The 26989-nt window shown below is 18.5% G+C and overlaps 3 protein-coding genes and 2 pseudogenes across 5 annotated transcripts; 1 reads left to right on the forward strand and 4 right to left on the reverse strand.

Moving 5' to 3' along the window:
• Positions 1-4620: 4620 nt before the first annotated feature.
• On the reverse strand, positions 4621-5622 carry PmUG01_00072700 (fam-l protein; the record flags this gene model as incomplete). Its single annotated transcript, XM_029006177.1, has 2 exons — positions 4621-5415; positions 5536-5622. The coding sequence occupies 2 exons, from the start codon at positions 5620-5622 to the stop codon at positions 4621-4623; spliced, it is 882 nt and encodes a 293-aa protein (XP_028859224.1).
• A 2589-nt stretch (positions 5623-8211) lies between these two features.
• PmUG01_00072800 (fam-m protein) lies at positions 8212-9148 on the reverse strand (the record flags this gene model as incomplete). The annotated part of the gene is made up of 2 exons (XM_029006188.1): positions 8212-8928; positions 9062-9148. The coding sequence occupies 2 exons, from the start codon at positions 9146-9148 to the stop codon at positions 8212-8214; spliced, it is 804 nt and encodes a 267-aa protein (XP_028859225.1).
• A 5648-nt stretch (positions 9149-14796) lies between these two features.
• PmUG01_00072900 (Plasmodium exported protein, unknown function) lies at positions 14797-15700 on the forward strand (the record flags this gene model as incomplete). Its single annotated transcript, XM_029006199.1, has 2 exons — positions 14797-14865; positions 14999-15700. 2 exons carry the CDS (start codon positions 14797-14799, stop codon positions 15698-15700), a joined length of 771 nt encoding a protein of 256 aa, XP_028859226.1.
• A 3579-nt stretch (positions 15701-19279) lies between these two features.
• On the reverse strand, positions 19280-19994 carry PmUG01_00072950 (annotated as a pseudogene). The gene is made up of 2 exons: positions 19911-19994; positions 19280-19792 (listed from the first exon to the last, which is right to left on the reverse strand). Coding segments are annotated over exons 1-2 (597 nt in total).
• A 3282-nt stretch (positions 19995-23276) lies between these two features.
• PmUG01_00073000 lies at positions 23277-23897 on the reverse strand (annotated as a pseudogene). Its single transcript has one exon. A coding segment is annotated over exon 1 (621 nt).
• Between the last annotated feature and the right edge of the window lie 3092 nt (positions 23898-26989).

Genomic DNA, 26989 nt, shown 5'->3' on the forward strand with positions numbered 1-26989 from the left:
AAGGTAATCAAATATAAATTTACAATTCTGATATAATATAAAATGGAACTATTTTAATTTAATAATCTACACAACTAATTAATATATTCAACACCACATTTAATTGCCTTATCATATATATATTTTTTTCTTTTTTTCTTAACATCCTTAGGTGGAATACCTTTTTTAGTGACCTTCATACATTAATGATATTTTCCCTTGTAATACATAATAGTTCTATCATTCGGCTTATTCTATCTCATATACAAAAACGTCTACATGGGCACATGTACGTGGAAGCATAAGGCGTTAATGTGAAAAATAACATGTAAATAAATTACCGACATGCAAAATTTTATACGCACATACATATATATGCGTGCACTTACAATTTTTTAATATAAACAATCTAAAATATCCATGTAAAGCTAGTACACAAAAAACAAAAAACAACAAATACATATATACATACGCGTTATATGCATAAATACATGTTTCCACATGAATAATGCTATCTTATATACCCACATAATCATGCACACAATTCGTACTCAAACTAATTGATTTATATATATACATAAAATCACATATCCAGCATACATGCTTTATTAAATATTTTGTTTCAAATGATTTAATTATACGTTAGAGTTTTTTAAAAAAATATTCTTCTAATGCAGACAATACAAAAAAATTTACGTGTATACATATGAAGCTTGGTGATAATAAGAAATTGTTTAGAAAAATATCATTAGGGCACATAGGTAAAACCCACCATATAAAATACTTTTTATAGCGTTTTTTTTTCTAATTTCTTTCATTCTGCGCAGAGAATATACTTCTATTCATACTATTAATAATATTGTACATAAGTCAAAATATTGTAATAGTCACAAAAATGAATATGCATCTTATGAAATTTAGGAATGTCCATATGTACAAATATATATATGGATAAACCAACATACAAAATTCATGTACTTGCATCCGTATATTCACATATACACATACGTATATACACATATATACTCATGACATAGATGTAGCATAACATATATAAATTCTTTGAAGAAATTTTTTTTAATTCTTATATCTACATTTCTCCAAAATTATTATAATTAGACGCTTATTTTCTCGGATTTTTACTTATACATATAAACTAAGGAAAGAAAAGATAAATTATAAAAGTGACGTTAACGTATTACTTTCTTCTTTTTATTTCTTTTTATATAAAACTTTTATAATGGTATCTATATACGTTTTTAAAAAAACATATTTGTAATTGATATTTGAACCTTGGAAAAAAGGGGGGTATGCTTTTAAAATTTGTAGGTATTCATATAAGTTTGCATTATTATTTGTCATATTTCATGTTCTCTTACTTTTTTTTTTATTTTTCTCATTTTCTTTTTCTTTGAAACACTTTTTCATGTGCATGTCAGATATGATTTTTTTTCTTCTCCATTCTCTCTTATTTCAGATTAACATTCGTTATCGATCAATAAGTAGTCCTAATAGAAAAACATGTAAACTTAAAAAAAAATAAAAATTATTCATATATATAATAGTGTTTTCTTACAGTACTTATACGATTAATTCTCGAAGCACTCCGTTTTATAATTAATAAAATTTCTACCGGCACATTGCATAATTAATTAAAACTAAAATGAAAAAAAGTACACTATCTCAGAAATAAAATAATTTTTACAATATAATTATTTATATCAAAAAAAATTATATATCACTTCAATATTATATTAATAACTCATAGAAGATGTTACAATGGAAACATGCGATTCATACATTAACTTCTTTTAAAAATTCTTCTTAATATTCTATTAAAATTTAATAACTTTTTGTTTTTTAATTTTAATGCTTCATTCATTAACTATAAAGGAAAAGGAAAACAATAAAACCAAGTAAAAGTGAGAAATAAAAAGGTGAAACAAACGAGAGAAGTGAAAATATGTCGTAAATAACATTTTAGAGATACATGTACATGTGTAATTTATAATATTTATCACATGTACAAGCATATATTCGAGAACAAATTAAACAATATTAAGAAAAAACAATATGAATATACATATACATTAAAGTGTAATAATTATATAAGTAAATTAAAAACTTTACTAGGAAAAGGTTCAAAATAAGTTTCTTTTTTTTTTTTTGTTTGCAAGCCAATTAACTTTTATCTCTGTTTTAAATCTTTATGTACTAAAAATATTTTATTAACTTGATATTTAGGGTCTTGCAACAATGAAATTTTCTGTCATACATATAGCTTTACGTATATTATAAAAACATAAGTAAAAGAATATGAGTTCATATCAAAAACTTAGAATAAATACTTGGAAGATAAGTTATTTTAATTGTATCAAAAATTCTTATTATTTTAGTTTTTCATATAATTATTCAAATGTTTACATGAAAGTAGATTTTATATCCTATAATAAATAATACTTTAATATTGTTCGTCTCTTTTCTACCTTGTGGAAACGTTCTTCCTTTAATTTAATTATATTTTTCAATTGTCTCCATATAATATGCGAGCTTCTAATTATTAAGGGTAATGCATAATTAGAAAATATACAATAAAACGTTTTGAAAAAAAATTATTTTAAAAAATATAACGTAATTAATTGTTAAAAAGTGATAGTAAAAAAAAAAAAAATGTAAGAGAAATATGCTTATACTTTTAATATGTATGACAACTACAGATGTATATTTAAAAATATAAATCTAATAATATAGCTTGTAACATTATACAATGTATTATAACTTAATATGTACTAAATTAATTTTTCTTATATATCTATACTTGTAACATTATGAAATAATGAAACATGCTATTTTTCAATAATTGTGCCTTGTTTCTTTTTATTTCATATAAATTGAACTAAAAAAAAATATGATCTTCTTGTAATTATTGTACATAAATATATATATATTGTACATAGAAGAAATATTTTAATAATATATAGTAATACCTAATGTTATAAAAAAAAAAATATATATATATATATTTTTTTTTTATTAAAAATACTTTTAGCAGTTTTTTCCCTTTCCGAATGCAGAATTGTCCATATATATTAATCTCATATTCTCTTTCTCATTAGTATATTTTTGCAAACACATATATATATGTGTATTATTTCACTAACGAAAAATTACGTTTAAATCGTAAACGAAGGCGATAACTGCAACATTCATTATCATTATTTTATAATTTTCATTTGAATTTATATAAAGGAAAATGTAACATATTAACTTTAGTTATGAAAAAAACTAGAAAAAGAGCTTCATGCGAAATAATATGCATCACAATTAATTAAATCTTCTAGAAAAATGCGTAATAATTTTGAATAGAAATAATTAAAATTTATGCAACCAAAAACACAACACTGTGGACGTAGAAATGTTCTATAAAATATCAATGCCAATTTGTTATTTTAATTTTATTTATAAAATTATTGCTATATTTATAAATGTATTATTAATTGTAAATTTAAAATATACGTATATATATACATGAAGAATCGGAAAATATATAAAAAAGTACATACATATTATTATAATGTAGTAAAGATATATTTATTTTTTCATTACATATAACGACACCTTAGATTTTTACTGAAGTATACATATATTTAAGATATTACTATTATAAGGAATATAAAAAAAATTATTTATACATATATATATTAATATATGTAAAAAATAAATTCATCCATTTAGTATTTTAATAATGTCAAAAATAAAAAAATATATATAATTTATTTATATATAAATTTTCAATATAATATATATTAAATTAAACTTAGCTGAATGTATTAACTCCAAAATTAAGTTTAATAATAAATAATTCTGAATTTTAATTTTAATCTCGAAGATAGAGAATCTGTAATTTCGTAACCTATTATAAATAATCAAAATTTAATAAGGATATTTTTGTATTGTATATATATAAATCAATATTATTCAAAAAAAACTAAAAGTGCATTAAAATGTTGTTTACAGTTATTAATTATTATAATATATTTCATATAAAACGTATCTTATAAAATAAATATAATATTTCTAATAAGCAAAGAATATATATTTATATATCAAAACAACAAATAATATTCATTCGCTTTTATTAAATACTAAGAAGTAACCATTTAATTATAATTTAAAGATAATATTACATTTTCTTTATAATCTGAAAATATAAATATTTTTAACTAGAACTACATATAAAATAGAAAGCAGACCTTTTTAGATAAAATATAAATTATCACAATCATTCAACAAAATTATATGAACTGTGCCATCATATAATTATTTCAATGCACAAATATAATTTTTCTATAAAAATCCATTTATGTAAGGACATATAATCATATTATGAAAAATATAATTAATGAAATTAAAAAAATACTGTGTAATGCAAATTGAAAAATATTAATACATTCAAATTCATTAAAAAACTAACAACATAATTTATATTTGAATATAAAAAAGTCTACTTATATATAGGCTTGTTTATAAAATTTAAGCAGCTATAATTACATTTATTAAGCATAGAACTAATGATATTACAAGTATTATGTCATACTAAAGACTTCTTCATATAAGGAAACGTATTCCTTTTTTTACATTTTACTTTTTTATGAACTTAATTTTTTGATATTTTTTTACTTTTTTATGGTAGTAAACGATTCCTAATATAAGTGTTACACCTAATATTAAGAAAGCTATTAAATATATTAAACATAATAGATACCTAAAAAAGCCATATACGTAATCGTAGTCATCTATGGTCACCGACATACGGCTTACCTTAATCCATTTTTTTAATTTTATTGTTTTCTCAGACTTGAATAAAAAATCTAAAGTAGAATTTTTCAATAAGCTATTTAAAGAACCGTACCACGAACCTCCAAGGTACAAACGCAATGTATAAAACAACCCCTTTATAATAAAACGAAAGCAAGAAAAATTTATTATCATTGATACTGATAACAATAATAACAATAATAAAGGTACAGAAAATCGTAATGCTAATTTTTTACGTATTATTTTTTTGTAAGTTTTGTAACTAATTGTCCTGTTATTTTTAAGAAAATCTTCAAAATCAAGTTCTTTGAATATGTTTTTTTCCATATGGGATAATTTTATTGTCTCAAATATATTAGACTTATTTTTCTTACACAGTTTATGGTCTCCAGTATTATTTAGTGAACGTACATCTTGTTGTTTCATTTTTCGTCTATCGCCCTTATCGTTCATATTTATATATTTTTCGTTTTTCGTTATATTATTAGGCATCTCTTTTTTTAAATATAAAACATTTGAATATTTATCCTGTTTACATTCTGCAAGTAATCTATAAGTTTTTATATCTAATTTACTTCCAATGGTTTGTTTCTCACAGAGGAACTTGTCAAAGATACTCTGAAAAACAAAGAAAATATTTATTATTTATATAAAAAATATTCTCATACTGAATAACAGCGTTAATAAATATTAAACACTAAATATATAAATAATATGTGTTTCTTTATGTTATAATACCATATAACTGAAAAAATGACATATCGCACTAAAAAAGATAAAAATAGAAACTTTAATAAAAATAGGTAACTTAATTTCTTGTTCCATGATATATATTTTCATAACCTAACGTATTAAGTGGAAGAAATAATTATCAATCATATAATCACCTAATAATATAGGATAGCTGTTATAATGCAAAGTAATTTTATTAATGCTTTGTAAGAACTTAATGAAATGTATTTGAGTTTAATTTTTTTGATAATGAAGAAAAGCAAAAATAACTTTAAAATTAATATAAAACTATTTTTTTTAATTTTATTTTTAAAAAATTATTCTTCTTTAAAACAAAATAATTTTCACTGTTCTTAAATACTCAAAATATGTAATTTAATAATATAGCGAAGTAGGGTAGATAAATAAAGCGTTATTAGTATTTTTATAAAACAAATTAATAAGAAAATATAAGATTTATTAATATATATAACATTTGATTTTATGCATAATATAGAATATATAGAATACATATACTATAGAATGTATATATTATAAATTATATACTATTCCATATTTTTAAATAATAATATATAATTTAGAAAATTTGTTTGTTACTAAGAATTTTAATTTATTTACTTATTTTGGAAAATCACGATAATATTTAATAATCATAACAATTATTGTGATATTATAATAATAGTAATAATAAATAAAAAAAAAAAATTTTTTACAACATTTTGTGTTAGTTTATTTATAGTGTTGACATTAATAACCAAATAAACAAACAATATTTTTGTGTGGTCTATAAGATGTTTAACATATCGAATTTATAATGTACTACGAAAACTATAAAACAACATATTTTTTAAAGGTTAAAATTAATTATAATTTTTTAAGTTACATAAAAATATACGAAAATTATAATTTTTATTTAATTTTTTCCCCCATTACTAATATAGATGAAATATTTTTATTTTCACCTACTTATTTTATTTATTTTTTTTTAACTATATATATAAAATTAAAAAAATTATAGTAGAAAAAAACAAAAAGACAAAAAATATATTCTTAAATTTTCATTTTAGATGTTTTCAAGTCAGAATAGTGTTCCTAGTGTTATGTATTATTCTAATTCCATCAATAATAAAATTATATAATGTTTTGTATTAATACATTATTCATATCATAGTTATTAGAGATAAATTTCATAAAATAATTTAATTAAAATTTATTAGAACATAATATATTTACTCATTTTCTTATTAATTATAACAACATAGTTTTGCACTATAAGAAAAATATAATATTCAATATACCTATTTAATAAGAAAATGCACTTATACATTTTGATGTATTCCTAGAAACAACTTAAACCCGAAGCCCCAAAGATAGACCTGTATTTACAAATTCTATAGGAAGAAAGAATTTTCTTTTTTTTACTATAATTGTATATAAAAAATTATATTTATAAATATGAATGAATTAGAAATATTCAATATATATTATATGTGTTTTGATATGTATTCATAATAATATCAAAATTTTAGTAAATATGTTTATAGATAACTACGAAAACAGAATACACATATTTAAATAAATACCTATATATAATAAAAAGCTGGTATAAAACATATATTTACTTTAATATATTTTAAGGATAATTTAAACCTTTTCAATCTTAAAATAATTTATTAGAAATTCACGTTTATCAGATGGTAAAAAAAAGGATTTGTACATATTATATATTAATTTATTATATAAATTAATTCATTAATTTAATCATTTAATTTGAAAAACAATAAAAAAATATATATATTATATTCATTTATTTATTCTAATATAATATATAATTAAATATTTTGTTCAAAATTAAACTAAAACTGCAATTAAGTAAAATAATAAAATGATAAAGGTTAATTCATACATTAAATGTATTGGCTTCTAATTTCCAGTATAGTAAACACTTATATATAATCATTATTTAACTAAAATATTTTTTCCTTATATATCTATTATTTCACATTTATATTATTCAAAGAAATTTTAATTCTGTTAAGAAACGTTTTTATAATTAGTATATTCAATAAAATATATTACGTAAAATCTATAATATAAAATAAATATTAAGCTTTTACATAAATTAAATATATATATATGTATATATACATATATAAAATAATTAAATATATCCAATCCATTTCATAAAATACAGACAAGTAACATTTATTGTTAACATGAAAATTATAGCACATTCCCATAATAGAGAAAGCGATGTATAATGTTGCTCTAGAACAAAATACAAGATATAAAGTACTTATTTATTTAAATATAAATTATCACAAGATCCAAAAAATTCATATTCAATGCAACATTATACATTCATTTTAAAGAACAAACATGTTTTTCATAAAAATACATATAAATACACAAATATATATATTATATCAAACACATTTATTAAAAATTAATTAATACATTAAAATGAATATATGAGGGTATTAAAATATTTTAATTCAGCAAAAAATTAAGAGCTTAATTTGTAACTATTGTGCATTAAAAATCTTAGGTATTTAGACATATTTTTATGAAAGTATGGTAATAGTAGTTATAAATATTAAGAATATAAAATTAAATATAACAAGCTATTATATCATATTAACAACATTTTTATATAAAAATATTCGCTTATTATTATTTATTTCACTCAGACATATACTTAATTTTTTTATATTTTTCATTATTTCGCAAGATTTTCGGAATAGCTACTATAATTAAAGCAGCTAATAAAATGATAAATACAACAAATGTTCCTAAAAAAAAATATTCTGCTCCTGGTATTATTTCCTGTGATGTTGTTTGTATTTTTATTTTTGGTATAAATGTTTCTAGATGTAATCCTTCATATATAAATTCCCAACAAGTTTTAAATGGTGTAAAAAATGCCCCCTCAATTGATTCATACGCACGTAATATGGGTAACCCTATTCCCATTAAGAAGAAAAAAAAGAATATAGCAATTCCAAATCCGTAACTTCTAAATTTTATTTTTTTTAAAGCTATATTTTTAATTCTTCTGTTTTTTTCAAGAAAAGTGTCATAATCTTTTTTTTTTATCCATTTTTTTTCAAAATGGAAATGTTTTCCATCAAACATTCCACTATTATAATCCACGACCTCTGTATAGTATTCAGCCTTATTTAATAAATTTCTATTTGACTGTTTGTTTTTTCCTCTAGTACCCCTTTCGTTATTGTATATATCTTTTTTTTCATAATCTGTATTATATGGTATATTTTCTTTTAATCCTGAAATGTTTAAATCCTTATTCTGTATATATTTTGCCAATAATCTATTATTTCCTATATATAATTTTTTATCAAATTTACAGATTTCATCCAAAGATTCGTTAAAACTATTCTAAAAAAAAATAAATGGTAAATATTATCTTTTTAACTTAATGAATAGTATGATGCAAGAAAACGATATATATATTAATACAAATAAAATGGGGAAAATATGCATAAGATAAACGTAAATAATTTTGTCATACTATATCATTCCAAAAATGATATATCCAACTAAAAAGGATAAACATATAGAATTTAATGTTAGGTAGTTGCTTATTTTTTTGATACATGATATAAAAATTTTATTATTCTAATATATATTGTAACGACAAAATTAGTGATAACATAATATATTTTCAATAATAAAGGATGCTATATTTATCTTTAAAAATTTTTTGTACAATTGTTTTTTTTTAATAGAAACATAATAAAAATTATATAGCTATAATATATTTTATACCAATGACAAAGAAAAGAAATATTAATAATGCATTATATAACATTATCTTAAAAATTTCTAGAAATAAATAGTTTTATTAAAATAAAATAATTTGAACTTGTAAACAAATATTAAAAATATAGATTTTAATATATTACACTAATTAAATTATTTTTTTAATAATCTTATTAAGAATGAAAAACAAAAATTATATACATTATTTTAATATTTCCGAATAGTGAGTTTATATATAATATGAAACGTATAGTGTATAGAATGTAGATAATACATAGTTCTCTACATTTAGATAATCAAATTTAATTTTACAGTATTATCCTATTTATTATTTTAATTTTATTAAAATAAAGTTCTAGAAAAAATTATTATTAAACAATATTAATTATTACAACATGAAGATGATAGTATTAATAAGTCAAAAATAATATTTAGCACAACACTGTGTGATATATTTATCTTAATACATGTTTTGTTCCCTATTAATGTAATTTTAAGTGTTATGCAGTAAAATGTACCTAGAAGGTAGGATTAATATAATTCTACCTAATATAAAAATATATATATATTTTAATGACACATATAGTATAATTTTTTATTTTTATATTTTAATTTTTGAAAATTATAATTTTTATTGAAGTTCAAACTAGACAATTATTAATATATGACAAATATTTATGTTCCTGCATTTTATAATTTAATTTTTTTTTTAATTAATTATATATAATTAGTAAAAATATTAATATAGTAAAAAATAAAAAAATAAATAAAAAGAAGAGATTAAAGGAAAAATACGCGTAGAAATAATGCACAAAGTTTCATTAATTTAAAATAATAACAAATGAAAAAAATTTACATATAATATATAGGATAAGATATCTATATAACAAATAAAGAAAAAAACAGTGCAGTTAAATATGCGATATAGTATTTTTTCTTTCAATCTAATATCAGAGCAAATGTATTATTTATTGTTTATTATTTTAACTATACATGGAGTTGTAAACGTACTTTATAGATTCAGCATAATGAATCAACAATAATATCGAAATATTATTTCAATTATAACAATTAAGAGAAAAAATACATCACGTAAACATTTTTCTCTTATGTTATATTTCTAAGACAATGATAATTCTAAAAACACTATGTAAAAAGAAAATAATTAAAATAATTTAAAATATAAAATTATAATATTGTTCTTAAAAAGCATTAACTTCTAAGCGCATAATAAAAAAATTAAACAAGAGAAAAAACAGTTAAATTTTTAAATATATTTTGAAATTAACAAAATTAACATTATTACATTTTTATTATTCTAAAGTACACACATTATAGTTCTTAAATATTTATTAAGAATCTTGTTTATATTCTCCTACAATTTCTCAGAATTTGGTATTAGTTTTTTACGACATTTAATATTACTATATAAAATTAACAATAATATATTTTCAATATTTACAAAAAAAAAAAAATATAAACTATAAAATAACTATAAAGAACAAGTGAGCTATAAAATAAAATTATTCCAACAATTTATATATAGATGAATAATTTCAATTTTAGAAGCACTTTTCTTTTATAAATATTTTTGTGTTCTGTTTACTTTTTATCCATATAACTACCCTTAAATAATTTGATTATGTTTTTTCCTTTCTTTAATTAAGGAATCATATTCTAATGACTTAAATTCTTTGTAAATCATTAAATTTACTTTTTGTTAAGTATATATATAAGTTAATTGTATTATTATATATATGTATATCTTAATAAACATTATATATATTAAGTACTATGATATTTTTAATTTTTAATACATACACACAAAAACAGTTAAATATTAAATAATATTAAATTTCAAATTATTATTATTATATTTATACTAGCTATATAGAAAAATACCATTATGAAATAAAACGTTCATTTAAATATTCTATTTTATTAGAATATACCATACCTCTTAAATGATCATAGCAACAGTGTATATATGTATGTCTGTATTTTGTAGTTCTTTAAGAGAAATTGCTTACAAGTTGCATCTGTTTCATATTTTTAATATAAATTGTTTGTTTAATGCTTCTAAAAAATATACATACATCAATCAATACGTATAGTCTTTACATACATGCTAAAAATGTCAACGTATTATATAATAATTTATAAATTGGGGCATTATACAAAATAGTAATAATATTCTCACTAAATCGCAAAATTTATAATGTAAATACTGTACTCGTAAGAATTATAAAATTAAGTTCTAAAGTGAACTCTTCTTAAAATTTGTCACATAAGGGAATGAAGCTCCTTAATATCAATGAAAACCATTTTTTGTAAAAATTTTCACTAGATCATTAATATACAAATGAATAAGAACAGACACATGATGAGTAGAATTAATTTATCTAAAAATTGCCTATAATTACATAATCATATATTATGTTATTTTTCATATTTTTTCTTTTTCCCAATCTTTAAGTTATTCCAACTATAAATGATAACTCTCTTCTATAATCCCTTTAATTAACTATGACAATGAATTACTTCTATATTGGTGCTGCATTTTTAAGAATGTCAATCTTTTGTACCATTTTACTTCAATTGAAAAATGATGTTGTTTTCAGCAGTAATAATTATAAAAATTTTGAAACATCTTGATAAACAAAATTATCAGATATATATATGTGGAAAGATATACTGTATAAAACATTGTTCATCAAATAATTTTAAATTATAACTCTTCAATTATAATAATCAATGAAAATATAAAATAATAACCATATATATTAATTGAAATGTATTTTTAAAAAATACAGAAAAACAAGAATTACAGAATAAATTTTTATAATAATAATATTGCAAAAATATTAGGATACTCCTGAATATGTTTTTAAAAGAACTATGAAAAGATCACATATAAAGATTCGTGTTATCTATTTTAGTGAGGTAACAAAAACACCCTGAATTTAAATAATTATTCTTTTGCGGAAATTTTGTATGCTACTAAAGGAGAAGACATAAGACATTAAAAAAAGTAAATATTAATTAATAATATTAACGTTATTACTCAAGATTAACATAGATAGTATATATGATATTTATTGTGGAAAACTCATCCGTATAATATATCTAAAGACAATAAAATAAATAAATATGTGTATACTATTTCTATGTAAGATGAAAAATAAAAAATTTTTGTATTACCTAATAATTTGTTATATTAAAAATATGTTATAAATTAAGGTAGCATTAATAAAAATATAATAATTTTTATAGTATGTTAACTACTTATACAGTTATGTCACTAAATAAGAAATCATATTTTTTAAAATATCTGTGTTAGAGTTGTAGAATTTGATATTAAACATATTATATATATGACGAAATTATGTAATCCAATAAGATTAAAAGATATTAATTAATTATAACAATAAAATGACCTTTTTTACATTATTATAATATACATAAATATAATTTATTTCATGTTAACTGCAATCAAGCATAAAACTAATTAATTTTATGCCATGATGAAACTCTATATTTATCTGTATAACTAAATGTATGTATATAAAATAAGAATATCTTTGTCAAAAAAATAAAGTTTTTTATTTTATTTTAAATATATTTTATTCTATAAGGACGTATTCCCTATTGTAGTATATAAGTAATTATGAATTTTATTTTGAAATAATTTGAACTACAAATATAAATATGTAAATTCCTTATTTTAAAAATATATTCAACATTTCTTATTTTCAGAATATATATATATTAAATAAAAAAAAAATATATATATAATTTGTTATTTAAACAATTATATTTTCTTTAATACAATTACACTTAATTATATATATTTGGTTTTTTTGCTTTGCGTTAATTTTTATTGTTGTAATATTTTTATTAGTTTATATTATGTTAAAAATTTACTTATTGTAAATAACTATTTTAATATTATATGTTATATTTTTAATAAATATATAAATAAATATATAATATATGCTTCATACTATAGAAGAAACTTCAATAAATCATATGAAATGTTATTAATTTTGTATAACATTTAAATAAATATATTGTTTAATGTTCAGCATCAAGCCTGTGATTTTCATAATATATTAAAAAAAAATAAAAATTAAAAAGTACATAAACAATAAAAACAAAGAATTGCACACATATACATGAATTTGTAAACAAATAAAATATTTCATAAAAACACAATATAAAAATCTCTGTTTTTTTTTTCTTCGCACATCAATTTTATCAAATATAATTAATTCTATGAAAATTTTGTTCACATGAATTTAAAGAATAATTGTGTTGATTTCATGAAATTTTTCTTTCTGAGGATCTTCGTATTGAATAATAAAATACAAAATTATTTAATAAATATCAAATAAACTTATTAAATAGAAAAAAAAACTTAATATATAAGTACTGATCTAATATTACAACAGCCAGAAAAAAAAAAAAAATAATATACAAAAATTATACGAGCAAAATATCGTAAAAAAAAAATGTATATTATAGAAGGATATTGTTTTATTTATTCGTTTTTGTTTTTACTCTATCGCATCCTAATTGTATTATTCTAATGCTCAAAAAACAAAATATAATAAGAGAAAATATCTTATAAATTTAATATTCTTTTTAGCACTATATTATTAGAATTGTCGACTTTATATTTGAATATTCATACATTTTAAAAATTAAATGTGGCATATTGTTATATTCTTATAAAAAGTAAAAATTTCAAATATTTCTAACTATATATAGTAAGACTACATATATCTTATATAATTATATTTCGTAAACCTAGTTTTTATTAGTTAGTATTTAGTTGTACTTAATATTATATATATATAAACATAAGTAATATATAGCAATCTTGTTAAGTTTATATATGATAGATTTTTTTATTCATTAATATATTTATCAAAAATATTTTTAAAAAATATCACAGAATAATTAGCTTATAATCTCTAGAGAAACATTTATTATTCATCGTCTAACAACAGATTTAAACAAAATTGTTCTAAATCTATTTTTTGAATAAATACTAATACAAATTTTACTTTTAGAATTTTATTCTCTGTTATATCCTTAATGAAATATTTTATGTATATATAGTAGATATAATTGTTATTTTTAGAAAAAATTTATATGTCGTTAAATTATAATTTTTATGCAATTTTATATTCTTAAAATTAAATAAATTCTACGTTATTAATTTTATTTCAATAATATTACTTAATGACTATTTTAAATAAATCTTTTATTAATTATTTTTTTATCAGTATATACTACAATTATACTTATTTAAAAAAAAATATAATGTTATTTATATTTATATTATAAAAAACAAATAAAATAAATTATAAATCAAGAATTTACTGAATATTATAAAAAATATTGTATATATCTAATACCTTAATTATTTCATAAACTTTTTGAAGATTTAAAAAATTCATTATACAACAAAATAAAAATATGCCTACCTTTTTTACTAAAGCTATTATTTTTTCCATTTTAATATGGGTTTTGAAATATTCAGATAAGGTACCATAATTGTTATATATAAACTGTTTTTTTCTTCTTTATTATTTTATTCTTTTATATAAAATATTTATTTTGTTAAAATAATATATAAATATACTCTTTTTGAATACGTGATATTCCCATTTATTTTTAGATATCTATTTATCGTAAATCATGGAACAAAGAATACAACCGAAATAATATATTTAACGCACAATTTACAAGATTACTAAGTAGTGAAACAAAAGTAAAAGAAGAGCGAAAACGCAAAATGTTAAAAAAAGGAACAAAAGATTTATTATACGAAAGTGATGATTCCTCTGTAGAAAGACCAAATTCATTGGAACATAATAATGACTTTCGAAAAATATTTACTAATTTAATGCAACGTGATATATCTGAGCTAGAATTTAATGATTTAATGAAATATACTAAAATTCAAAAACAACAGGATTCATTCAACACTGAACAAAATTTAAAAAAAAAATATAACGACTTAAAACATTATGATAATGTTCAAACATGTACAAATGCATTTACACCTTTAAAAAATGAAGACTTAAAGAATCAGTTAGATTTATTTCAAAACTACTCAAGCAATAGTCATCATTACTATAAACATCAAGATATGGTTAAAAGTCACTTGTATATAAGAAAGGGTCTTCAACTATATTTTTTATTTAATTCAAAAAAGAAATTGATTAAAATATTATTAGCATTGTCTACTCTTATTATATTATGCATTTCTATTGCATTATCATTGAACAATGCAAAATTATATTTTAGCGATCAACTTAAAGACTATGCGAAATATATATGTAAATTATATATACAATACCCTAAAGGAGCTGTTTAATAAATAAAAAAAATACAATTATAAACATGAGAATAATACTCAATAAAAAAATTAATTTTATACCCTTTAATTTTATTACAGTATATCAGGTTACATATAATTTTATATTTTTAATAGTAAGAAATTATATTATCGTAATAAAATTATATAATATATGAATTATTAATTTTTTCACATTTTATCTTAAAAATTGATTTATAATAAATTTTTTGTATTACACAAAATAAAGAATTTATTTATATTTTAATTATTTTAAATTATTAAATTTTCAAAATTTATATAAATTTATATTTTCTATCGATATAAAAATATTTTTCTTGGGTATATTTGCTTAAAAAAAAAATAATATTTATAGGTTTCGCAAATATAAAAATGTTTTGTTAACTAAACTACATTAAGTCATGTATTTTTATTTTAAATTATAATTTGTTCTTGCTCCCTATAATTATCGAGATTAGGTATCAACTTATAATATTCATTAGTAAATTAATTAAATAAAATATAATTATTTAAGAACTAATATCATTTATACTATACAGTGCAGCAGTTTTTTTTTTCTTATTATGTATTAACTTTTTCTTTTTATTCAATAATAAACACATTATTATTAATTTTCAATTGTTATATTACTTATCCGTGTAGGACCCAATATTTTCAAATTTTATTTTCATATTATATATATTGAAAAAAACTTTTATTATTACTTCGTTAGAAAAAATAATTTATAATAACTATTCCTTGATGTAATTGTTACATATACTATTTCTTTACATTATTATATAAATATAAAATTTTTAGCACCCATTCCTTTTACTTTTTTATTTATAAATATTTATTACTTTAAATGAAGTGCACCAAACATCTATTTTTTAATGTCAACATAAATAAAGGAAGAAATAATTTCCACATTTCTCACAAAATCTCTTCTTTTTATTACAAGAAAGTTCGGAATAATGAATAAAAAATCCATGTATTAACAATTAAAATATGAAATTATATTTATTCCCTTAATATACTAATATTCTTAACATGTTGTTTATTCAAATTGATATATATATAAAGTCTCCGTTAATATATATAATTTACATAATATAATTACTAAATTTCTTTTAATAAACATATGTACATCATATTCTTTTGTCATATTTTATAAAATTGTTATTCTATCTAATAGAGTCCTCCTAATTATATACATAATATGAGGTTTGGTAATTTTTTAAGTGTATTACTTTATAAAAAATTTCATGTAGTGCAAAATAATGTTTCCTGACTCAATAACTTCTTTGCATATAACATTTAATCAGAATGTTATCATATTTTATATAACCATATTAGACATCTATATATATAATCTATAATTCATCTTATGCAATAATATATTTACTTTCTAGTACCTAAATGATCCAGTTCAACATATTTTAAAAGAAAATATATTTAAAAAACAAAAATTAATAATATCATATAAAATGTATAAATTATATTTTAATTTTAATAGTATCTCTATTGTAAGAATACTCGCATGATATCAATTTTTTTTTTTTTTTCTACACTTTTGAACATCTTTAAAAATGTTACAGAATTTGAGAAACTTCTTTCACTATTTATGATGAAAATTAAAAAGATTTATTTTAATATATTTATTCAAAAGGATTAATGTTATGTTAAAATTATTCAACTCAACTTCTTTTGACAGGCAAGGAAATTGTTTTTTCTTTTCATTATAACATAAATAGTTCAACTACTCATACATTAAAAACAAAACAATTGTAAAGAAAAAAAAAAAATTAATCCTACTGCACATCTGCTTCTATAAGTTTAACACCAATATTATTTACAAAAGTATAATTGCAATAATAAAGAATATAATAAAGCAATAAGTGAAATTCAAAATAAAACTTAACAAACTATCTGTCCTTATTTTATTGAAGTACCATTTTTTTATTTGTATATAAAGACAATAATTAATACTACATTTTTTAATAATTGAATACTCATTAAACCATACTTTAAATTTTAATGGGTAATCTGTAAATCAAATAAACATGCATATATTTATTAGGTATATTTGACTAATGAAAAACTTTTTGTTGTACCTTATTTTATTATTATAATAACTATCCCTTTTTCATGTATAAACCAATATTGGTCAATAGAGAAACGGATAATTAATATATAAAATTTTAATTTTATTATATTACAGTAATCAATAATACATTTTTCTATTATTATATAAATACAATTTACACAAGGTAAACGCAAATTCTAGCTATCTTTCACTAATGATTAACATATATATATTCAATAATTTTAGAATTTTCTAGTTAATACTTTTCTATTGTATAACTATAATATTTTCTATCATACCCTAACTTATTTATTACGTATCTTGCGAATATCAATATTATGTAAATTAAACTATTCATTATTAACTTTATAACAAGAACAAATTTCATATATCAGGTTAGGAGAAATTAATATATTGTATTTATATATTAATTATGATATTTAATATATAAGTAGAATTTTTAATATTTTCTATTTTACATATTTTTTTAAGCTTTTAAATAGAAAATAAAAAATATGACTGCATAAAAAAGTAACACTATTTTAGTTTTAAGTTTTTATTTTAATTCCTCATTTTAGAAATTTGATTTCTTTTTAATATATTAATAACATCTCAAATATAAGAATAATTATTTGCACATACTTATGTGGTTAAGCAAAAAATAATTATTTATTTTTGCTTTCTTTATTATTAATTGCACCATTACACATATATAATTTAAATGATAAAGCATTCATAAATTTAAACATATATTAAATAGGCTTTTTTTAATAAATACTAATTATAATGCACTTATTACGATACCATTTATAATAAATATTAAATAAATTTTATTATTACAAAAACAATCAAATAAATTTTTTTGATATATTACATACAAAAAAAGACATTTGCAATTAATTTAAAACAAAACATATATTTCATTATCTAGGTCACAAAATAAAAAATTTGTGTTATATAAACATAAAAGATATAAAAACTATATACGTATAATTTTTAAGAGTAACTAGAATAATTTTCCTAATATTTTATGAAAATAATACTAAGAACAATGTTTTTTATGTTAACTTAATAAAGAATACATACATTTTATATACAAATATCCTTAAATTTTTATATACATATATAATGAAATATTAAATTAAGTTCATGCAAATCTTTAAAATACAAATTTAAAAAAAAAAACAAGAATATGCCAACAGAACTAAGAAAATACACTTTTACATTTTACATCAAAGTATTTTGCATATAGATTCTATTACAGAAATTAGGTTATTATATATACATCTCATATTTATGGCTACTGTATTTTAGGATAATACATATTTTATTGCACTGTATTAAATGCTTTTCATACCCTTATTTTTAATAACGTTATAACAATTATTTAAATTTTTTAAATTTATTTTTTGATATTTTTTTCATATCATCAAAGTATATATAATATCTGACATAACAATGAACGATACATATAATACTAGTAATATATGATATAATGAAGATAAAAGTGAAAGTTATTGTAGAAGTACGTGACACATTTGTTTATTAATTTCAATTTTATAAAAGAATTCTGAACATAATATTAATATAATAAATAAAGACAATAAAACTAAGGAGAAAGGAGAAGATACCAAAAATATTTTTTCAAATAACCTTATACATTTACCCGTTTTATTAATATTAAAGTTATTCATGATTTTATCCGTGGAATATAATATACTGAATATTTTTTTTTTACGAAATGTATCTATTTTCACAAATAAAGGAAAATTTATTTCCCTAGTTACCTTATCCCATTTTTTCTTATTTAATACTTTTTCTTTTAATTCGTTTCCTTCTGATACCTAATCATTCTCATTCACAAATATATCTTCTTGTTCGCCTAGTAATTTAGTATTTCTGCAATTATGTGATATATCTTCTATTGATTTTGCACATGCTGAATATTCTGACAGTTGTTTATTAGCTTCCAAAGATAAACGGTCATCTAACGTATGCTTCTTATACAATGATTTACTACAGTTATCCTAAAAAAAAAATAATCATTTATTATTTACAAGGATATATATATTATACCCTGAGAAAATATAGTTTAAAATATAAATAAAGTAACTACAAAATTATGAAATATTATGACGACACTACATTATTGTTATAACAATAGGTTCAAATTCTAAAGGTATAAGTAAAAATTTTTAAAGAAATGAGATATTTGATATTTTCTTACATTGTATAACTTCTCAAAGTTTTTATGTATTAAAAGATAAAAATATTAATATTATAAAACCTAAAAAGGATAGAAGATATAGTTTAAATTATTATTATTGATTTATTCATTTTATATTAATTTTAATAAAATGAATTTATATAGGCATAACATATACTAAATTTTATAAATGCAATATAACTTTAAAACTGATTTAGTACAAATTATATGTAGGACCATTATAAACAAGCAAAAGTTATTCTGAAAACAAATGCTATTAAAATAAATAGTGATGCTTCATAATTGTTTAAATTAATTATTTAATAGTAAATAAATGAAAATTTCTTTTTATAAATCATTTAAAAAAATATATATATATTAAAATAATATGATGATTAGATATATAAAATAGAATCAAAAATTACTTAATCAGCCACAATTAATACTCATTATTTTAAAATAAATCTTAAAATGTATAAATTTGTGTTAATGAATATTCAGAAGCTATTCATGCACTTTTATGTAGTGTTCAAGTAATTATTTTAATTTTATACATGTTGATTTTTAATGTTGAGTTTTAGTTAAATAATATTAACTACTCATACAAAAAAAATAATAGAACAAAAAATGAAGTTATCAAAAATATTTTTTGTTGTATAAAATATTAATTAGTATCAATCAATAAAAAAAAAAAATGTTCTTTTATTGACTATTATACATTAATAAAAATTACGGTTAGCTACAAATCTGTAAATATTCATATTTTAAAAAGTTCTACAATCATAAGCATTATAATTTTATATAATATTTTTATAATATTAAAATTTTTGGCTAAATCCAAATAAAATATTTTGATATTTAATCAAAAGTTTTAAAACTTATAAATTTCTTGTTTGTGTTCATTTTTAAAAGGTCAAAATATATACAGTTATAAAATATTAATATAATAAAAAAAGAAAAAAATGAAGATAAAAATAAATATATTACAAAAAACATTGCATGAAATTCAATAATTTCAAAATTATTAATAACTGCATAAAATTAAAAGCAAAAGTTGACACAAAGCATAAAAATTAAAAATATATAAAGGTATGATGAAAACAAATTTATAAATGTAGAAGATTCCATAATTCATTTAAAGGAAAAATATTGAATGAATTCATAATATACCATATTTTGAAAACGCATTTTTTTAAGAAGAAACGTAAAAAATTAATACATCTATATAATAAAAAAACTTCCTTTAACAAGAAAATTATTATGTATCGTATTATTCTTATTCTTTGTAAAGCAAAACACAGTTCTTAATTATTATAATTTATAATATGAAAAAATTTTTTAGCCTTAAAGAAATAAATAAATAATATAATGTTTATAATTAAAATAATTTAATTTTATATATCAACTTAAAAAAATTGACATAAATTTATTTTCATTATATTACGTTATTATTATATATTGAAATATTCATAATGAGACATTTATAATATCATTTTACGCCTATATCATTTCATCGAAAGTGTTTTAATGAATTAAGCAAAATTTTTTACCTATTAAATTGAATAACATTTAAAAATTTGTAAAACTCAATAGTAATAATTTATAACTTATTTTATGACATAAAATAAAATAACACATATTTCTTATTTAATACAATAAGTTTAATATGTTAATTTGTCCACGGTCTCAATTATTCTTGGGAATATGCATTTTTCTTAAGCTTTTTCTTTCATATTTTCTCTATATATTGGAAATACTTACTGATTTATTTGTATGATTTTTTCATATATAAATATAAAAATATTTATTTGTTATTAATTTATTTTGTAGTAGATATTTACGTAATTTTCACAAAGTACAATTAAATCAAACTTTACATCTGTGTAACAATGTAAATGTAAAATCTAGTTTCCTTATATTTATTGAAACAATGTATTACTTGGGAACATTAATAATAACTTATGTAATAATACTGTTATACCTACAATTTTACTAATTTTACTAATAAATAAGGAAATTTTCTTAGTAACAATGCATATCTTGAAGCATGATTATGAATTATATTTAGAAAAAAATAATTTTTCTTTTATTTTCATATTATTAAAACAGTGCGTGTTACTAACAAGAATGAATAAGCATTCACACATATATGATACATGTATTTTCATATATACTTGTAATTATATTCATTTATTACATAATATATCTATAGACAACAATAAAATATATTATCAACATATAAACAGATACATGCTCATTCTTAAATTATTCTAAAAATTATATATACTTTTTAATATCTTTTAAAATTATACAAATTTTAATAAATATATAACTCATTTTTTGAAATTTACGATTAAAATATAAAAAAAAAGGATTTCCCCCTAATATAAACAAATATCTCACTAAATTTAAATCATCAATGTAATTCTCTAATGCTATAAATATATATAATTATAAAATTCCAATGTAATTTATATTTAAATAATTTATGAAAAGTCTAATTACCACTATAATTAAGGGTGATAATAAGATTATAAACGATATTAATATTTCGTTTAATTATAAAGACATACATTCCCATAGTTAACTGTTATAAATGATGCACAGTTAAAAAAGTTATTCTTGCATTATATATTCCTAAATTCACAATTATATAATTATATAAAAACAAAATACTATTAGAAGAACGTTACACTAAATATGATTTATAGCATATATTCTATAAAATGTTTTTGTACTGTAACTATTAAGTTTTTTTTAAGTAAATATATATATATATATATATATAAACAAATATTTTTACATTGTTTCTTTAGATACAAAGTAAGCTACATTTGTTTTTCTTTAAATAAAATAATATTCTTATTAAAATTTAGTCAGAAAATAACAATTTTTTATTAGTACAAATGAAAAAGACTATATAAGATCTCTTTATATAAAATACGAACCATAATATTACAAAAAATCTATAGGAACTCTTCAACTATGTATTAATTTGAACCTACAAGCATTCATTTTTCATAAGAATCTATCTAAATACACAAATATATATCAGCTAAGAATATATAATTAAATTAATGCAATATTCCATAATACATATTGAAAAACACTAAAACATTTAAATTCACAAAAACACTAATGGAATATTTATTTATTCTTGTGCATCAAAAATTCTAGCTATGCATACATATATTTATGTAATTTAATCAATCATTTACAATTTTATTAAGTGTATAATTATAATACATTTAGTTATTCATATTAATACGTATTCTACATAATGAACGATATATCTTTTACCCATTCTAACGTTTCCTCTTCAAAATTCTTTTATATTTTCTAAACTTCATATAAGTAAAAGCAGACCATATCATCATGATTATTAATATACCCAAAAATACAAAAAATGGTATAGCGTATACAGGTTTTAATAGAATCATTGCAGTTTGATTTTCTGTAAAAGTTACATATTTACCAGTATAATCACTAATTGAACTTCCTAATGCCACTAATAACATACACAAGAGTACTAAAGTAGGTAAAAACAGTTTATGTCCAAACATTTTACTTACTAATTTCCGGTATTTCTTATCACTAATCGAAGTTTTTTTTCTGACAAAATCTAAGTAATCAAGTTACTAGAAAAAATTTCTTTCAAATCGAGGTAATTTTTTACCTCCATATATTAATTTTTTTGGTTACTTATATTGCTTATCAAATTCTCCTCTATATAATGAACTCTTTGATTTTATGTTTCTTTCCTTTTCCTCCTTTCTATTGTTATATATAAACCTCTCGTAGTTCCTTTCATCATTAGGTACCTTTTCTTCTAACTCTACAATATATAAGTCTTTTTTTTTTTCATAGTCTGTTAGAAACCGATAGTTTTTTAAATGTAATTTTACTTCATTCTTATGCTGTCCCATAGATACATTAAAAGTATTCCAATAAAAAGTGGATATATTTATTATTTGAAAGAATATAAAATTTCATGCATATAATTGAAATTCATAAAAATAAGAATCGAAAAATATAAAAAACACAAATTTCCTAAAAAACTATTATCATACCTCTTCATTGTAAAAATAATATATCCAAGTAAAAAGGATAAACAAAACAATATTAATATAAAAAATTGACTTAATTTTTTGCTCCAGGATATATAATTTTAAAATTGTATTATATTGAGTAAGAAAAAAACAAAAAGTTGTACAATATTTTTCAATTAAAATGATACTATGCTTATTTTATCAACTTGTTATTTTTTATAAAAAATTAATAATATATATATAATTAACATGTTTCTTATTACAGATACAAAGAATTCAAACTTTAAAAATATATTATATAATTTTTATATTAATGATATTCATAAGAAATTATTTTTAATAAAAATAATATAATTTGTATTTATTCATGCATATTGAGAATATAAAATTTAATTATTTAATATAGTACATCAATTAAATAATTTTATTTTTATTATATTTCACAATATAAAAGATATAGCGACCTCTTAGTATTAATAAATATCAAGTAATACAAAATATAGAATATATAGAATATACCTTATGAATGCTTTTATAAATTATACATATAATAACTGATTTTAATCATGTTTTTTTATAAATATTTCCTATTTTATACATTTTTCTTGATGAGTTCCCTTTTATAATTATATAATATTAATTTTTATGGTAATTGAATCTAAAGAAAAGGTATATAAATTTATGATCTATATTTTCTTTCGCATAAAATATATATTAGTATATATCTAAAAATATACATATTCATTTATAAACTATTCTTTATTAATATAATAAAATTTATTGGTAGAATAGAATCTGTAAATTTACATATATTTTAAATGATTCATAATGAGTGTTATATTTCGCATAAAGATTTTGCAAAATAATAATGTACATCTAAGGAGGAATAGTATTTATTATTATTTAATACAATATTTAAAAATTCCTAATTTCCATATATTACTTATACTTTTTAAAAATAAATATAAATATTATATAAAGAGTAATATTATTTAATAATAACAACATTGGTAAAAAGGAATTTGGTATACAGAAATTGTATGCAATAGAATAATTCTACAAATATATATAGCATAAATTTTTACAAAAGAATATAACAAAAAGAATATATAAATAATATATATTAAAGGATGATAAAAAATAAATTTAGGAATATGAAAAATTTACTAATTTTTAATCCGGAATAATTTAAAAAATATTTAACATATAATACTTTATTTTAATACAAACTATTAAAAACGTATTTTTAATATGAAATATATATAACTTTTTCCTTTATATAACATAAAAAATTATTATATTAATAGATTATTTTAAAACTTATTAATTTTGCATTTTGTATACTAATAATACAAGGGATAATAATTATTAATTTATTACATTCAATAAAAAATATTATCAAAAAAAAAAAAATAATAATCATAGAAAGTTTATTTTCATATATAAATAAATAAACAATTATTATTACATTTAAAATAATATTTTTGGATTACTAAACTACGTTGTGAATATTGATATATTATATTTTAATTTCAATAAATTTTAAATACATATTGTAACATTATACTTTACACTTCTTTGGTATCATTTGAATGCTTTTATCACATCATCTATACATATCTTAAAGTGTTAAACAAAAATTTTTTCATAAAAATAAATCTAGTACGTAATATCTCTAAATGAACACAAAATATAACTTTTATTAAGAAATACAAAAAATTTTAGATTTTATATTATATAATAAATTTAATATGTTATTTTCTAATATGTTCAAAAAGTTTAGTGAATATTAATTTTTCTCAGATTTTTTTTTTTTTTATATCGTAAGTTGTAATTGTAAAAATTTACTTCTATAATAATTTTTATTCGGAATTCAGTTAAAGTTTCCTTTATGAATTTTTCAAAGAAGAAAAATAATATATAATATTTTTTAGGTACACGAAGCTTAATTTTCATATATCATATTTATTTTTTCCTGTTGAGTTTTTTTTCATACAGATAATTATATTCAAATTTTGAATTATGAGCTTTTTTAATTTATTGCGTTCTTTACAATTATAATATATTATGTTAACTATTAACATATTATGATAATAAAATATTTCAATGACACATTTAATATGCAGTTTGTTATACATGGGTATTTAATAATTATATTATGTGATACAATGACTGCAATACCAACCAACATTGTTCTATACTTATAAAAATATTGTTATAGTAGTAGAAATCAATTTTATTCATAAAATAAAGTAAAATAAAAAAAAAAATATATTTATATATATATATCTTATGGGAAACAAAAAAAATTTGTTTATAGAGGATAATATAATCCATAATCGAAATTTAATATATATATTTTATTATAAATGTAATTATTCTGAATTTTAATTTATGATTTAAATCATGATTATATGTTGAGCATTTCACATTCATATTAATTTACGTACCATATTTCATGTTATAGATAAATCTAATAAATTCAAAAATTCAGATTTGTTTTTATAATAAAAATAAATATATATCTTATATCCAAATCGTTGACAAAACGTAAAAGGTAGTTATTAAACAATGATATGTTTATAAATGTAATAAATAAAATTGTTCTGATATATTTTTGAGACACATGGTTATTTGTAACCTTAAATTGTTAATAAAATTTTAAGTTTTTTTTTCTATTTATGAGACATAACATTAGTGTGCATTATAATTAAATATATTTTAAAAAAAAAATTTTAATTATATAAAAAAGAAGAAGAATATATGTTATTTGTAACATAAATATTTTATTACGGTCACTTTGACAATTTCGTTAAATCCTATGAAGTTATTTATTATAACTAATATAATTATTATTGAAATACGAAAATATTAGCACTGGTCATTTGCAGAAATGATATATAAACTTTTCATTATTTAATCTCAAAAAATATATTTTTTAGAAAGAAATCAAACAAATTATCTATTGG

Source organism: Plasmodium malariae, assembly GCF_900090045.1.
Source record: "Plasmodium malariae genome assembly, contig: PmUG01_00_43, whole genome shotgun sequence".
NCBI lineage: Eukaryota > Apicomplexa > Aconoidasida > Haemosporida > Plasmodiidae > Plasmodium > Plasmodium malariae.